General features: G+C 39.4%; 2 protein-coding genes across 4 annotated transcripts; both read right to left on the bottom strand.

Moving 5' to 3' along the window:
* Nucleotides 1-784: 784 nt before the first annotated feature.
* LOC113124753 (glycolipid transfer protein-like) lies at nt 785-3,356 on the bottom strand. The gene is made up of 5 exons (XM_026297851.2): nt 3,162-3,356; nt 2,673-2,731; nt 2,422-2,555; nt 2,118-2,268; nt 785-1,479 (listed from the first exon to the last, which is right to left on the bottom strand). Exons 1-5 carry the CDS (start codon nt 3,262-3,264, stop codon nt 1,297-1,299), a joined length of 630 nt encoding a protein of 209 aa, XP_026153636.1. The 5' UTR covers nt 3,265-3,356; the 3' UTR covers nt 785-1,296.
* A 1,233-nt stretch (nt 3,357-4,589) lies between these two features.
* On the bottom strand, nt 4,590-16,754 carry LOC113124750 (ARF GTPase-activating protein GIT2-like). Of its 3 annotated transcripts, none has more exons than XM_026297840.1 (20): nt 16,554-16,754; nt 15,926-16,059; nt 15,648-15,760; nt 14,188-14,293; nt 13,392-13,478; nt 13,153-13,283; nt 12,207-12,301; nt 12,073-12,118; nt 11,724-11,775; nt 11,548-11,620; nt 11,259-11,356; nt 11,031-11,142; nt 10,404-10,555; nt 10,143-10,295; nt 8,033-8,242; nt 7,788-7,877; nt 7,088-7,170; nt 6,544-6,699; nt 5,714-5,777; nt 4,590-5,484 (listed from the first exon to the last, which is right to left on the bottom strand). In XM_026297840.1, exons 1-20 carry the CDS (start codon nt 16,603-16,605, stop codon nt 5,275-5,277), a joined length of 2,217 nt encoding a protein of 738 aa, XP_026153625.1. In that variant the 5' UTR covers nt 16,606-16,754; the 3' UTR covers nt 4,590-5,274. The 3 variants fall into 3 exon arrangements, with proteins under 3 accessions (XP_026153625.1, XP_026153626.1, XP_026153627.1); XM_026297841.1 differs by having other exon boundaries at nt 11,724-11,772; XM_026297842.1 differs by lacking the exon at nt 7,788-7,877.
* Nucleotides 16,755-17,302: the final 548 nt, after the last annotated feature.

The following is a 17,302-nucleotide window of genomic DNA, read 5'->3' as shown; positions in this document are numbered from 1 at the left end:
GAGACGATTAGCTCAGGCAGGGCTCTTCTGGGAGAGGAACCAGAGCCAGTCTGGCCTCTGGGACGTACTATAGATTAGTAAGACTGGGCACAGGAAGAGGATGGTTGATTTGGAGGATTAGGAGATATGAAGAAAAGAGATGATTTTTTCCTCTAATTTACTGCTGCTTGGGGGGAAAAATAGCATTCACACTCAACTATATTAGTGTTTTTGCCAGAAGCCATCCTTGGTGTTTAGGGGAACTTGTGTTACACCAAGAGTTTTTCACCAACTTGCTCTCTCAGGAATTACAGACTAAGTAAAACTTTCCATTTATAATTGTATTTGTAACTATATATTTCATAGATAAAGTTGTATTATTAACATAATTTCAAATCTGTCACACAGCAGCTGCAGCCCAAATGTGAGTACAAGAAAGAAAACCTAAGTAAATATCGCCATCTAGTGTAAACTTTGTGAACTGAAAGTGTAAGAGTGCCTTTACAGAAGGAAAAATTTCAAATATAAGAACAAATTTAGTACCTGACTAGTCCAAAAAAGAAAAAAATATCTGTATGTATATACATATATAGGCAAAGGTTATAGTGTTTGCGCAAAAGAATTTAGGTCAAGCTGAGAGAGGTGCCATGACACAGAACAATAAAAACAACTCGACCACACCAAACATGTCAACTCGAAACTCGACCACACCTTTCTACTAAACACAGGCAAAAGCCACCATAAGAAAATCTCTAGAGTAGATGAAACTGAACTGCTTGCAAATATGTAAACTCTGAGCTTACGTTGCAAATATTGTTTATTTATCCAGTAATATCAAGGCACATAGTGAATTCCTGAAATGAATAAGTAACTGTAAATGTTAAATATGAAATTCCTACTGGGTGCTGCTGCTCCTAGGTTAACAGTGGAGGTAACTCCAGGGCTCAGGAGGCAGAGAATGTATTAAATATTAAACTGTTTTGTGTAGTAACAGTTTTTACCATCCTGAATTCTTCACTGTCAGTAGAAATTATAAACTCACATAATAGCATCATTCTGCATAGGAGTGGGAGCGTTACCACTACAAAAATCCAACTATTTGAAATTACATACGACAAAATCATAACTTTATGCTATGAATGTTAATATTTAGTAACATCTAATCCAAATAATAAATACCACAATCAAAAGAAAAAATTAAAATAAAGCTAAAACACCTCTCTGTCAGCTGGACTTGTCTGACTCCTGCGGCAGATGACAGACTAAAAGGCGATGCAGGATGCTCCTGCTCCTCCTATCCAGTAATGTCCCAGGACATCAAACAGTGTAGTCCAGCTCTGCATTCAGATTTGTATACATTTCATAGATGGCATCTACAGTGGCAGTGTAATTAACCAGGAACAGGCGCACATTTGCCAGGCAGTCCTCCTCTTTCACTTCCTCTCCCTTTGACAGAGCCTTAAGGAAGTTTGATCTGTAGGGAGCTGCAAGTAACGCTGCCTGAAATGCAGAAAAAAAAAAATTACTTTCATGATCATTTGGCAGAAGTGAGTTCACTGTTCAAAGGTCACTTAAAAGTTCAATGTATAATATTTAGAGCAATGTATTAGTGGAAACTGAATATAGTATTCATAAATATGTTGTCAGTGTGTAATCACCAGAAATCACCAACTTCTGCACTTTCTTTATCTTAGAACAAGGCTTTTAAAACAGGGAGCGGGTCCCCTTTTCATGGAGGCAGCCATATTGTGTTGACATGTACAGTAGCCCAGAATGGACAATCACATTTTGTTTTAAAGGTGACACCCAACTGTACCCTCCTGTGTGTGTGGATGCAGATGTGGTTTGGTGTGAGGGGTGCTCAGAAAGTTACATTCTGCAATCTCACCACTAGAGGCCGCTAAATCTTTCACATTGCATCTTTAAAATTAAATAAATTGGCTAGCATCATAAATAAAAAAATATATATACGGAGTATGGACATCAGATACACTAAATAGTAATTTTCCTGGCCTAAATATCAAACTTCCAGGACCACATTCTCTCATCTATCAAAATGATAGCTTGAGGTAATTACTGACATGCAGTCATGCTTTGTTATATTACAATAAATGGTTAAAAAGTAACTTTTTTCTCACATTGAAAATCTTTTGAACAATCCAGCCATGGTATTTCTTCAGTGCATGTTCGTAGGCTTTGGTGATATTGACCCGGATTAGGTTGGGGTTGTTCTCATCTCTTTCACCATCTGCCAAACTCTGAAGTAGGATCTGTATGAAACGGAGACCCCTGCAGGAGAAACCCAAGACTTAAATAGTGAAAGTGAAAGTCACTTAACTGGCCAAGTATGGTGACCCATGCTACGCATTTTAACCCATTCCCTCAAAAACACCTGAATAGCTTGACATAGACTATGATAAAACCAGTTCAAGCAGTGCTCACCTTTTCAGCCACATCAGAGCTAATGTTGCTCCAACTTTAGGCCACTGTCCTCCATGGTCTTCTCGCTCTGCCACCAAAATGTCCTGCAGAGTGACGTACTTCACAGGGTCCTTGACATATACTGCTCTAATTTTCTGAAAATGCACATCTGGGTTGAGTTTGCATGTGTGAAACTGCACCATTAACCCCATTTAACTTCTTAACAGTGGCACAACACCACAGCAGTGGTGCCATACATATCTCTACCTTACCGTTATATTGCCATTGATGTCTGATTTGATGACTGAAAAAATACTTGATCCCAAGCAGTCTGAAAAAGAAAAACACTTGAAAGCAAAGCAATAAAATATGAATGAATGTCGCAGGATCAGATGTAAGGATGAATACAAAACAGGCTTTCCCAATAGGAGGGGGAAAACACTGAGTGCATGGTGTCAGTTAGATAGTCACAATGAGGGCAATGTGTGCTCTGTTCAGTGAGTAAACAAAGAGTTTCTCTATAGGATACATGGCCGCAGCTGGCTCGGATCACCACCGTGACACAGTAGCTCCACGTCTGCCGTGCGTGGAATAAGCAGATCGTGTCTTAAAACACGCACTTATACGATCTGACAAGCGACAAGTCGTTTACATCTAGAGGAAAGTATGAACCGTGACAGCGACCACTGCTGCGCCAGCAGCCCCTCCAAAAGTCACCGTGTGTGCATTTTCTAATCGACTTCAGGTGGAGACATACTCACCAAAAAATGGAGGAAGATGGGAGACAGCCTCCAGGAACAACTTAGTGTCTACCGCCCTGTCAGGAGGCAGCTCTTTGAATTGGTTATCCAGTAAAATTGACATTGTTTTCCAGCGCTATGATCACCGTGATAAAGCAGAAGTAGAGCGCAGCTGCTCTCGGCTGAAAAGAACCCGGAACTGTGCTCTTGTCAGATGGGTGGGGAAACGCCACCATCCCCTATCACTTCCATACTTCTCCAACAGGTGAGAAATGACACATGGGTGTGTTGAATAATGCGCTGTGTGCACACAAACACAAGCACAACCAGGTAGCTGAGGTATGAATTACACTTTATTATAGCTAAGGCAGGAACCAAACAGGCAGTGGTGGGCTATAGGTCATAGGGGAATAAACCAGGGGTGGGAAATAAATGAACACATTAACTTTGCATTCTAACTCCTCATAAACTGCAATTTGACTTAAATTTAGGATCATTTTAATGTACCAATACATGACGCCTTTAGACTGGAAATGAACTGCTTTGAAGCAATGTCACAGCTTCTACTAAATTTTGAATTCTCCCATGACTAGCAATCAAAATGAAAGTGACTACATCATCACTACATCACTGAAAACAGGAATATGAAAGCAACTGGTGGGAGATCACAAGACAGTGTGTATGAGTGGTTCTCTCATCAGAGCAGCATACAAACAGAAAATGTTTATATAAAAAAAAAAAAAAAAAAAAAAAAAAAAAAGGAGCACAGGAGGAAAATGAACTTCATACCTTTTCCTAGATTATGAGATTCAGGAAAAATACTGATTTTTTTTTTCCTAATTGTCTTTCCACCCCTGGTTCAACATTATCTGGCTCACAACAGGTGGCTAATGAGCCTCAATTTCTAAAACAGGTGCTTTTAAGTTTGAGGGCACACTGACTTTGTCATAGCAGTATGTACCTGACCACAGGCAGCAACTAACACAGTGGATTTACAGCACCACACCAAATAAACAGGTATCACAAGTTGCCTTTAACTAACTGCCAGCTGAGACGTCCCAAACCTCAGAACATAGGTTAGCCGTGAGCTTATGAAAATATACATTGATATTTGTTAGAGGTATGACATACAGTTTATAAATAGAATATCATTTGATTATTTTGACAGATGAATTACATCGATACATAACATCTTATATATTTGCATAATGCTATTAAAACTGATTCAAAATGGATTTCACATGAGCCATCTGTAAGGCCACGTGCGAACACACACAGACACACACAGACATGCACACGCACACAACATCAGAAGTATGTCTGTAACAGTATAGCTCCAAAAAACTACTGATGCTTTACACAACTTCAAGCAGAGTGGAGGGACTGAACCTGAAAGCTTGCACACACCTGGTACTGCTGGCATTCACATGGTGCTCAATGCACTGAAGCTTTTTTTTTTTTTTTTTTTTTTTTTTTAAAATCACTGTTTGCTTTCTAAACATCTGAAATCTAAGCAAGTGATATCACAATAATTCAAGATTAAAATACTGCAATTACATTAAAAAAAAAAAAAAAAACATTAAAATGGCTAAAAAAATAATCAATTTTCATTAGAATAAAGTTTCACCTGCTCTGATCCTTAATTCCAGGTGTCTTGCAGACAGCAATTTTCAGGGAGCACAACTGACGACCTCTGGTGTCTAAAGTACTAAAAGCACTATGTAGAAGACTCGGCTATGTCTTGCTATACATACACAAACTGACAGACACACACGCACACAATGCTGCACTTTTGGAAATTGTGTGGATAAAACTGATCTCTGTGAGGTAAAGAACAGAACTAATTTTGTCCTACATCTTGAAAAGATGCATGTTTACTTACAATGTAATAAGTAAGTAAAGAAGCATCTGCATACAAAAACAAAATAAATAAAGCTCTTGATTGATCCATAGCTTTGCATTGTATATCTTTTTTTAAATATTTTCCCACCACATGGAATGTACTGTATGTCACTGCTTACACTGATTAACGTGGGAAAACAAAAACCTGTGATAACACTGAGTAAGTTGAAATTAGCAACTTCATTGATAAGTTGTGTTTTGAGTGTATCAGAAATGTCTTTGGGGTTTTTAGTTAATTGTTGTTTTCTTTGGTTGTCACAGTGACAAGTTGCTTTGCAGCTTTGGCAATGTCATAGGCGCACTGGATGACCTGCTGAGTGACCAGCTGGATGTCCGCTGGACAGGGGTTGTGCTCTGCGGCCTTCTGGCACTCTCCATGCAGCCGGCTGGCACTTGAAGTGAGCAGACACAGAGATCCTCGCACAGTCTCTGAGGACGGCCTCTGTTGAGGGGGTGGGCATGATGGATTCAATTATGGGCAGACATGAGAATAAATAAACTCTCATTGTGATGAGTAAACATTAAACAAAGTAATCCAATCAATGGTAAACATAAAATTAAATAAAGCAATAAACAGGGCCTAAGTGTCTATACAGGTCATTTTAGATTGGATGTTTTCAGTCAAATAAATGCTCAGGGGAGGGACACCAAGCTGTTGGGAGTCATGTTACCTTAGGAAACAGGGCAGCCATTTCTGACACAGCCACACAGATCTTTTCAGAGCAAGGAAGAAAGCTGTGGGAGATGGAGACAAAAGATGGATGGAGACTCCTGTGCATTCAAAAGAAATAACACAAAACAGCTACCACTACCATTTATCCTCATCAACCAAAAAAGGAAAAGCCTGAGACCATATTCATTGTACCTTAATACAATGAACTGCACATTTGATTCATGTATTGTTTCCAACTGATTTCTGCAGCATAGACAAAGTACCTTATATTTGATGTTAAACACAACACCTGGCACTGGGTTAGCACCATTGGAAGTAGATGGCAGCCATAGTTAATCTCAAAATATTTAGATGGAAGAAAAGTGAGGAAGGAAAATGTTTGAATATTTCACATCACTGTAAAAGCAGAGGATAATGAAACAGTAATGTATAATAGTTAAGCGAAGGTATTTCGTACAGGATTGCATACAGGAAGCCTTGTTGACTAAATTAACTCGCTGTGGGTTTGGCAGGACACAGGACAATATGTGATCACGTGGTGTTTGTTTCCTGCCAGCTGCATTAAAAGGCACAAGGCCCACCTCCAACAGGCCCACAGTTTCTAAGACACATCGACAAAAAACACTTTACAAGACTCAAAATCTGTGAATCCTGGTCTTTGGAACAGACACAGCTGAAATATTGTCAAGGTCTACACATTGACTTACAACATATCACATAATAAGAAAGTTTGACTCAATCATTGTCAGCCAACCCTGAATGTAACTGTTACAGAATAAATCATTTTATACTTTTTAATTCTAACACTACACATTAATCTTAAACTACCTTTCTTGTTTGGTCTCCTGGGCAGCTCTTAGAAGTTCCTGTATGTTCTTAGTAATCTGCTCTGTCTTGCAAATCACATCTTCTGTGCACGGCAGGGTGGCATCTCCCACACACTCCTCTTCTGGCTCACCAGTGTCATGTGCAGGAAGAGGGTTACTACAAATACAAAGGTTTACATACATGTTATTCAGAGTTGAAATTAGTGAAAATTATGTATGACTTTGCTCTGGCATGGCAGCTCAGGTATTACAGCAGTAAACACAAAAATTATAAGAAAAAATAGTAAACTATAGTATGGAAAACGATAAAACCTAATACATAGAGTTTTTTTTAAAAGATCTGCAGCATAATAAAATGTCTTATGTAATATTTTGACAAGCCAACAGAGAAAATGTGGACATTGCTGTTATTTTATATCAGTTATAAAATGTACAAATATGTCCTACCCTTGACAGAGAGGAATCGTTTTAAATCTTAAATCTGCTTTAAAATCCAAAGTTAGTTTTAGTCAGTAATTTCAGATGTGACAGTACTAAGTCCATACCTGGTTTCCTCTATTTCAGAGTGGTTGGGTGTAATGTGGTAATCATTCTCCAGCATGGTACTTTGTCCTTCCAGACTACAGCCCTATAGGGACATCAGTGGATTAATACCAATCAGTTACAGTAAAAACTGTAATGGAGGCATATTACAAGACCAACTCTGGGCATATACAAATCAGAATCATGCATTTCTGAAAATAAAGCCATGGTCACACTATTAGACATTTAGTTGTTTTGGGCAGATGAAGAGAAAAAGACAGGAAATATAAAACCAGGTCCCTGTGGGGCAACAGTGTGCACTGCAGCAGGTGTGAAGGAATGCTGATGCAAACTGTGTCTCTCGTCAGTGGCTATGACTTCAAAACACATTATGATGAGCCATTTTACCTGTCTCTCATACAGGAATCTGCTGTCTGATCATTTAAAATGTTTATCTGCTGTGAATTTCATCATTGCTTCTAATGTTTGCTGGAGCTAAAGCAGCACGGGTTAAAGTTCACTGTGGGGGAAAAAAGCTGGAGGTGTTCAGATGACTGGTCGGTAGCAGACGCACTGTGGTGCATGCACGCAGGCAGGCCATACTGATAAAAAGCATTTTTAAGACACAGGTCAAGAAAGAGAAGACTGCGGGGTCAAGCAGGGGGAGAGTTGTCATTGTCCCCTACGGCTGCCTCTGAACCAAAGAGAACTTCAGTACTTAACCCTTCGAGATCTCTCGTCCCACGACCAGGACAGGGAAGAGGGGAAGGTAGGGAGGGAGGAAGCAGCCGTTCCCAAAGGACCCCTCCCAATCTGGAAAGGGTTCAAACCAAGTAAAGCATACTCTATTGAGATGCAATGAATGAATGACTGAATGAATAAATGAATATCCAACACCAGCCCCAAGCCAGGCATTATTTTGTTTTCTGCAGACAATCCAGCAGGAGCGTCAATGCTTCTGTGCTTACATTGGTTGGGAAGGGTTGTAAAATGACTCCATCCTCATGCAGAGCCGTTTCAGCTCGGTGGGGGTACTGCTTCGGGGCAGAACCCGTCTCGTACATGGACATGGTGCGACCTCCACGGGGCCGGTGTTGACCATAGGGCCCCTGGAGCTGTTGTTGTCCAGTGGGGGTCTGCCATCGCAGGGTGGTGTTTTCAGTCTGCAGGGAGTTCAGCTGTAGAAAACAAAACACCTTTCAATTCTCTTCTAGCTGGGGGATGATCCCCTTACAAAAGCTCAAACTGACATCAATAATAGAGTAGAACACAGCTCAGCTTCCAGGAGAAAAGCTTTTACTCTATGTGGACTTCAGCTTCACTTTGTTTTTGGTTTCTCCTGAACATTAGTCTCACAGCAAAATGTTTGTTTCTTTGACAAATGTTGATAAATGGTAAAGTACAATCCCCTGAGAAACTACTGCAGATGTGTTTGTCCTTATTTCACAAACAGCACATTGAATGCTGTGATGGGAAACTTGACTTGCTCGGCTTCCTGTCAGTATTATTATGTTTTGTGTTAATAGTGAATCAAAAATGAATGTAACATTTTAAGTTTTTGTACAGAGGACAAAACTCTGCTCCAGCAAAAGCAGTGTTGCCTGCAGTTTATTTTGTCTTTATATGCCTGTCTACAACATGAAAGACTTGAATATTTAAAGAAGAAATTAATTTGTATGTCAGCTAATTTCCTAGGGTTTCACTGTCAGCAATTGAGGTTTAGGATAGTGCAACAACGGTGAGAAAGGTAAGGGAATGTAGGAAAGCAGCACGGTTATGGAGAACATTAACCAGCAGGAGGAGCCAGGACATTGTGTTAACACCATCTCTCAGCCAAGAACAGAGAGAAGGAAACTGGAGAACCTTAAGGCAGTGAAGAAAAACAAATGAAACGCTAACATCGCCAAAAACTGGTGTGTAAGTGACAAAGCTTTTTTTTTTTTTTTTAAATCACAATATAATTTCTAAGCATGTAAATCTGGTCTATTCCCAGGGTGGTAAAACATAACAAGAAACAGGTGGTCAATTGTCTAATAGATTTAAAATGAAAATTGAGAAACTGATTCATTAGATCACAACTGGCAGCATTTTTTTTTGCTAATGCAAAACAACCATATTCTCTGAAATTCCACCAAGCCCATTTATTTTGAAATTTCTTCCTGCTAATGAGAACACTAAAAGTAGCAAGGATAAAAATAAAAACTACATACACCCAAAGTTTCTGCATTTGGCTGCACAATCAGTACATTCTCACCACTGTACTTGAGCGGTGGAAAAAACCTTAATACACCTTAGCAAATAAAATTGAAACTGTGCGTGTCTAAATGCCACTAGGGCTATCTTGGGAAGGCTGCTTTTCTAAAAATACTAAACGAAACTCAATGATACTACAGGCCCAGAAGAAAAACATACATAAAGTGGGTGTGGGTGGTTGTGGTTTGCCAGTACATTCTAAAGACCTTCTGGAGGTGTTGTGGACCTAATTTGATGACATTTCTGTAATTGTGAGCACCGGGTACATAACTCCAGTGACTCATCCACACTCAAACTCCAATAATCACAGTTAGATGGTTTGTGTCTGTGTATTATGATGGATGATAACGTCCTCTGTGGTTATGGTTTGCAGATCAGTACGTTTGAAATCTGACTTGGACCTCTGCATGAATCTTTACTGTGTCTGATCACAGAGAAGCATAACAAATCCTTTTTTGCCATTTCACTGAACACCAAAGCAGATTCCTGTGGTGTGATGTTAATTATCACCACAGGAATTTCACCCATCCAGAAAAATAGCAGCCATTTCACAATAGTAATGAGGAATTCCTATGGTACTTTCATTCATCTACATATACATAAAAGTCTAGTCTTCCCTGCAACTACAAATTCACACACACTGAATAAATCAATACAATACAATTTTCCACTGGGAACATACAGCAGTGTGGGTCTAATCCAGTTTCTCCACTAAAATGGAGAAGAATGATACACAGTTTGAGTACATTCCTGGCAGCAAAAATGTGTAAACAGGCTGCAATACAATTTCCACTTGCCTTAAAGATTACATGGGAATTTACTAACCTTGGTCTGCATCAGCCGCAACTCTTCACTAAGGTGACAGTTGACTTTGAGAAGCTGTTGTATTTTGGCTTCTGATGCAGTGAGGGCACTCTTCACCTCCATAAATTCCTGCACTGTGATTGGCCCATCAGAGAGGTCAGATGACTCAGAGCTCTGTGGAAGAAAACGTTACACACAACAGGATTATTTAAGCATCTTAAAAAGTAAAAAAAGATGTTGCAATTAAATATCTTAAAAGTAATGGTTCCAACAAACAATAACCTTGGTCCTTCCATCATTGCAGCTGTCCCCACAAGTGGCTTCTTGTACTGGATCTTCATCTGATGCCACGCTGTCGTAATCTGGCTGGTCATTGTCCTGACTCTCGCTGTTATGGCGACTGTTTATTCCCTGAAGGATCAGCTCGACATTCTCTGCAGGCAGACCACCAGATCAAAGGATTAGAGCACAAACAAGCCCGGCTGGCTACAAGCAGCTGTCTAAATCAAACAGCTAAGGAATGCGTAATATTTTCATTTACTGAATCCAACAATCAGGCCTTACTTTTCGTTTATTACCCCTAATAATCTCATTTGAGCACGCACATGAAAGAAAATAAACGGACATGGTTTGCTATCAATTCCCAGTTAATCTGTGCTTGGCAGCACTTCTGCACAAACACCAATTCACATGGTCCACCTTTTACATATGGCTTATATAGCTGAGCTCATAGTTCACATCTGAAAGTAAATTTCTGTTCAGGCTTTTTGCAAAATATTTGCATATTGCATACATACACACACACACGCAATGTGTGAATTATAATATAATACAAAACAATAAAACCTCCCCAAAAAAGTGCATTAGCAAGAAAATAGGTCTTTTAAAAAGTGAAAGACATTATCTTACCTTTGGAACTTTCACAGGAATTACCCCACTGCCGCCGTTTAGCATCCGTCAGAATATCAATAACAAGGGTGGCAAACTCATGAGCACTAAACCTAGCCAATTTCTGACGACCCTGAGAAAACAAATGCATCCAAACACACGCACACGCGCAAGCACAAAATATATGGCAACGCTGTTAATCTCATTACTCACACAACAACTGAAGCTTAAACTGTTGCAAAAACTTGCCTGGTTTCTGGTAGATGAGTACTCTGGATTGACTGGCAGAAACGGCACAACTGTGGTGTCGGTTACAAGTGTGCTGTGGTTCTGAGTGGCCAACCACACTGAAGAAGCAGGACATTATATATATATAACATTTAGGATAGAAGATATACATACACGTACATAGAGAGACAACAAATCCAAATGTAGGCATAACTATATATATTATATATATATATATATATATATATATATATATATATATGTGTGTGTGTATATTTTTATTTATTTTTTACAGTTTTTGGAATTTTACCTGCATCTGTCTCCCTTCTGTCAACTTCATCATAGACATCCATGGCAAGTTCTTCAAACTGATGGTTACTTAGCTAGAACAAAACAATAACATCTTTTTTAGAACAATTACCGTATGTAGCAAGTAAATATATCTCGGGCCTCGTAGGCACCACATCACAAGTAAAACTATCTCACCGACTGCAGTTTCTTCTTTGCAGCCTTTGCGAACTCCGACAAATCCAGACTGCTATGGAAGAAAAAGTTGTTAAATGATTATTTTTCTACTGTCAAAAGTGCACACAAAGAAAAACACAAAAACTATAGTAAGAAACATACTTACTTATTTCTTATCCATCCAATGCAGCAAACAAAAAATAGGACTGTCATTATATTGTGAATGTCAATCATGCTGCCTATATGTTATAGAAGTAAATCATATCACATTAACTAATAACAGGAGCCTTGGTACTGTTTTCTGTGCATTACACAATCTTTTTTAACCAGCAGGTAGGAAAATGATTATGGCTTGAAGCATAGCTGTTACCTGTCCGCCATCTGTGGAATGATGAAGTGTTGCCCATTTCTGTGATCTACAACACAACAAAGTACTGTTAATGAGAACAAAAAAAAAAAAAAAAAAAAAAAAAGAATAGCTCTTGATGCACCTACTGTACTTACCTGGTCTTCTACCACAAAGGTAAAATGCTAATCGGTCAGTGAGTTCATACTGGATCTCCACTAGCCTCTCTGCCAGCTCCTGATGCCCAGCTTGTCTGCACAAGTTTGAGGAACAGAACAAAAATGCTTCAGCCAGGAGTGATTCTACGTCCAAAACGTGTGCAACATTCAAACTAACAGCTGTCTCACATAAGGCGCACAATTGGTTTGGCTTCTCTAGCTAATGTACAGAGCATAGACCTGGAGCAGCAGATCAGTTGGTGCTAACTGACCATGGTGGCCAGTCTTATTTAGCCACCACCAAATCTCTGTCTCTTGTGGCAACATATAATCCAGTTTTTAATTTATTTTCTTTAAGAGACATAAAACGTTTTCTTTCCCCCACACAGCAACATTTGCTTTGCATCACTGATTTCATCATATATTGTCTGTTTTATGAAATATACTAAAAAAAACATGACAAAAGACTGTTATTTAATTTTTTTTAGTTCATTTTATCAACTTCTGCTACACAACTGAATCTGAGTCAGCTAGCATACTGCGACACAATATTTCCTTCCTGGCTTGCTCAATTAGTCATACCCTTACTGACATAATGCCACTGGTGTCTGTGTCTAGAGTTCATTGCAGGCTTGCCAAACAGTCTAGCTATTGCAGCTGTCAACTTTTGCTTTCCGGTGTCTAACTAGGCTGTTTCTACCAGTACTTTGCCATTTTTGCCATAAATAAAAAGTATGAAAATTACACACACAGGACAGAGGTGGCCTATTAACTTGCCTAACTAAAAACTACACTATATATCAACACTTCAAAACAAAAAGTTCCACACTGTGACATCTGTACAATTAAAAGGTGTTAGTTAAATTACAGTCTTGGTACACACTACTTATACCCAAGGACACATGCTTTCGTAGAACAAATAAACAGATAATCAAGTGTGCTTTACCTTGCATAATCAATGGGGGTCTTTCCACTGGAGTCCAGAGCTCCAGGATCAGCTCCATATACTGCCAGCAATTCTGCTTGTAACATCTGACCAGCTTTGGCTGCTATGTGTAGTGGGGTGTTTCCCTTCTCCTATGATCCCAAAAGAAAGAAAACAAAAACAAAAAACAAACAATGCAATAGTGAGTATTTGTTAAGTTAAAAAAAATGCATTTTTTTTTCTTATTCCATTAGACTTACTGGATGGAAGAAGTTGGCCTGTGCTCCCAAAGATAAGAGTCTAAGGCAAGTCTCTAGGTTTCCAGTCCGAACACTGGAATGGAGTTGCTGAAAGGAGATCGACAACCACTTTTAAAAACTTTAATGTGAAGTGCAAAAAAACAGTGCTGCCAAAAAAAGTGTACTAACACCTCCTGTTGTTTTTGAGGATTTGTGCTAATATGAATGAATATTTTTACTGGGTTGAGATCTTGAGACTCAAAGCCACTGGAGTAAATCAGTAAAACCTTGGAAATATCTTTTTGAAAACATGCTAGATTATTGCCAGTAAGTAACATACAAGGAGCATCATTTTTAAGAAGGTCAACAGATAACAATTTTGTCCAAGAGAAGTGTGAAATAGAGGCAGCTGTGGCCAGAGCTGAGGTCAGACAGGCTCTACTATTTGATAGTCAAGAGCACAAACATGACCAATACAAGAAAATATTAATGGCAGTATGGCACAGTAGAACTCAATGCTAAGTACCAATCAATGAGTCTTTACTTTGATAAAGCAGAGCATGCAACCTGTGCCTTTCAGAAATATGTGTTCACCCTACTCCCATTTGTTTTACTGCCTGTGCAACACAGGACAATGCTGGGTTAATTTGACATTAATTTTGGTAAATGAAAAATATGAGTTGTTAACAGCCTTCCACCCAAAAGAGAGCTGGGATAGGCTCCAGCAGATCCCTGTGATCCTAGTTAAGGAATAAGCGGGTATAGAAAATGGATGGATATAGTGGACACACAGACACACAGACACAACAAAGCCCACCTTGCTGAGGTCTTTTGCGGTTACACTGTCATCCTCCCGACAAGGCATCCGGTGGACATACGCCAACATTTGATATTTGGCCTTGATGAACTCTGTCTTGTTGGAACTGAAAACATCAAAAAACACTATTATCGAAAACCAGACACAAAAAAAAAAAAAAGAAAAAAATAGACCACCATTTCTATGCTCAAGTGATGACCACATCACATAAACAATATGTGCTTGTTTAGGGTGAACAACATTCAAAACATTTCTCAACTGTGGATGTTATGATGTCTAACACTGAAATCACACACAATATCAGCACTTTTGAATATACACAGTATATATAATATACAGTAGAGCAATTCCTTGATTCTCTGACAGAATTCTTAATATCCAGAAAGTCAAGAAAAAAAATGTTGATACTTTATCAGATTACTTCCATTTCCAAAACTCAACCCCTCTTGAACTTGAGAGATACAACTTCACTCCCAAATTTTAATCATCCTTCCCCACTATCATATGATCAGCTCTATCTTTGTTGATCTCTGTACAGATACAATACAGTACAGTGTACTTGATTATTGGGGAAGCACAGAACAGTGCCCAACTTTGTTTTTAACATTCATAAACACTGAAAAGACTCCAGCCCATATGCTAAAATGAACAGAATGCTTCCTTGTTTTGTCAGTGAAGCAGTGCACAAGTTGATGCAGCTGCAGGGTCTATGATTGACCAATCAGCAAACTCCACCACAATAGCTCCTGAGTGAGGAAAAAAAATGCATAAGAAAGCAGTCTTATTAACACTATACTACAGGAACTAAATTTAGTTATGGTTCCAGGGCTAAAAACCCAGGTTTAGTTAATGGGTTCCTAAAAAATTTTTTTTAAAAACGGTTAAATCCCCTGAGAAAGTTCCTGCAGTGGATCCGCGTAATAAGATAGCATTGATTGAGGACAGCTGCCTCCTGTTTGGTAGAACACATACGCACTGTTTGTGTCTGTCAGTTGTCTGGTGATTAAATGTATCTGCTCTGACTGCAAGGGTCGGACTGAACATGGCTATGTTTATATATGTGGCTGTGAGTGTTTATCTTTATTTCATCAGCTATGTTTATACCTGGCAGTGGATTTGGAGAATGACATCACATGTCTCAGCCCTGAAGATTTAGTCTTTTGTTATGCCTTCAGACTTACAGTACACGGTACAAGTTAAAACACATTCAGAATAAATGAAAAGATGTACAAGTCCTTCAAAAAGTTCAGCTTGACGTGTATTTTTCCATTGTGCATTCACTTTAGTTCTTAAAGTCACTTGATATTGACTGACCATGAGTCATGTTCATGGTCCAGAAGGCCAATTATGCATGTTCACTGACCTTAACCATCAAAATCAATTTTCCCAGGTTCATATCAAAGTGAATGCAAGCATACCAAAATGAGAAGCGATGCATCAAAAACCTTACAAGCACTTACTGAACTCTGTCCTGGGGGTATGCTTTGCGTTTCCCACTCACTGAAGAGGAAGGGTCCAGAAGACTATGCTCCCATATGGAATTAGCTCCATTGCCATACAGTGTCTGGACCATCTAAAACATGACCAAAACAGTTCACTGAACAACATCCATTTACATTACACAAAAGACAGTCTCCTGATGATGGATCTGTGCAACCACTGTTTTAACTATCATACTCGCTGCATGCTACGTATTTCCGTGTGGGTGATTGGTGCATGCAGTGGTTTGTTTCCTCACCTGTAACTGCGAGGGAGGCCAAGTAGAATGAGTCAGATGTCGGACCTGAGAGCTGTGTCGCCCCAGACCTCGATGGATGCTGCAGCACTCATCGCAGATCAACACACCCCTGTTAACAGAGGCCCAGCGTGGCTCTAGAATAAAACGCAATATGTGTTAATTCATGTATCGTTTAATAAATAATAATGTTGCACACACCCGTAAACTAAACCATCCACGGTAATGCTACTCTAGCCGGGTAACGCTGACTGACAGCCACAAATAACTCGGGTTAGTTTGTCTTCGACACATCCAAAACCACCATCACAGATGCAGACAGGCGTAAACATCACCTCTTATCAATAGGTTAGCACGCTAGCTTACTGAGCTAACGTCAACGTTAAAAACCATCATTAAAACACATTTCAGAATCAGACAAGTTGATGGGACCACACAAGAGAGACACAGACATGACATATTTTAACAAATAATTCCACAAGAAGACCATTTATAACCATTTCCATTAGCCGTTTGGCTAATTGCTGATTAGTTATCAGCATCTGATAGCGTTAACTTATCTAGTCAGCTAAGTGGGGCTAGCTGGTTAGCCACAGAGCTAACGGTAAAGCTAGCTTGTCTGACATCCTACCCGGAGCACTGCAATCAGCGCAGACCTCTCTGCTTCGTACTCGCTTTGACATCCCTTGATGGAAATCGTCTGAATCCCAGAAAGACAAACTGCTACACAGCCACAAGTCTCCACAGCCCTCCCTAGAAGTCACGTTATAGTTTATAAGTCAACGAGTCCAGCAGGCAAAGCAGCCGTCCCCTACTGCTGAACAAAGCGGTGTCTCATTCCAACACGCACACTGCCTCCTCTGTGCCTCCTTGTCTCCTACGTCCTTGTTTCCTCAGACGAATACTTTGTGAAACCATATAGCCCATCCACACTAAATGTTAAATGGCTGTAGTGTATGATGGCCAACCTGTGACCTGTAGGCCACAGCCAGAGGAATTAAAATGTTAACCTGTAAAATAAAATGTTGAAATAAGTAGATTAGCATATTTATTTATCTCTCTGTTACTCAAGCAGGCCTATTGCAACTCAGTTACTTTACTTATACATAAGAAAGATTGAAATATTTATTATACCGGGCTAAAATATAATAAACACATTTTTATGTATTTAGAATAAAAACATCCATCCACGACGTGACTATAAGAAACTTATATGAGACATCAACATGTTTCAAATAGGCACAAGGTAAATCCTCCAGGCTGTCTGTGTGTGATAAATGGTGGGGGCGTGTGTAATTGTTGGCGTTGTGTGTCTTAACGTACAGGCTGCTGTGACTTTAAAGGGGTGTTGGTTCACTGAGAGGGAGCAGAGGTTTAATT

Source organism: Mastacembelus armatus, chromosome 12 (assembly GCF_900324485.2).
Source record: "Mastacembelus armatus chromosome 12, fMasArm1.2, whole genome shotgun sequence".
In the NCBI taxonomy this organism is placed as follows: domain Eukaryota; kingdom Metazoa; phylum Chordata; class Actinopteri; order Synbranchiformes; family Mastacembelidae; genus Mastacembelus; species Mastacembelus armatus.
The sequence above is the reverse complement of the archived record's forward strand: the minus strand, read 5'-3'. Positions and strand labels throughout refer to the sequence as shown.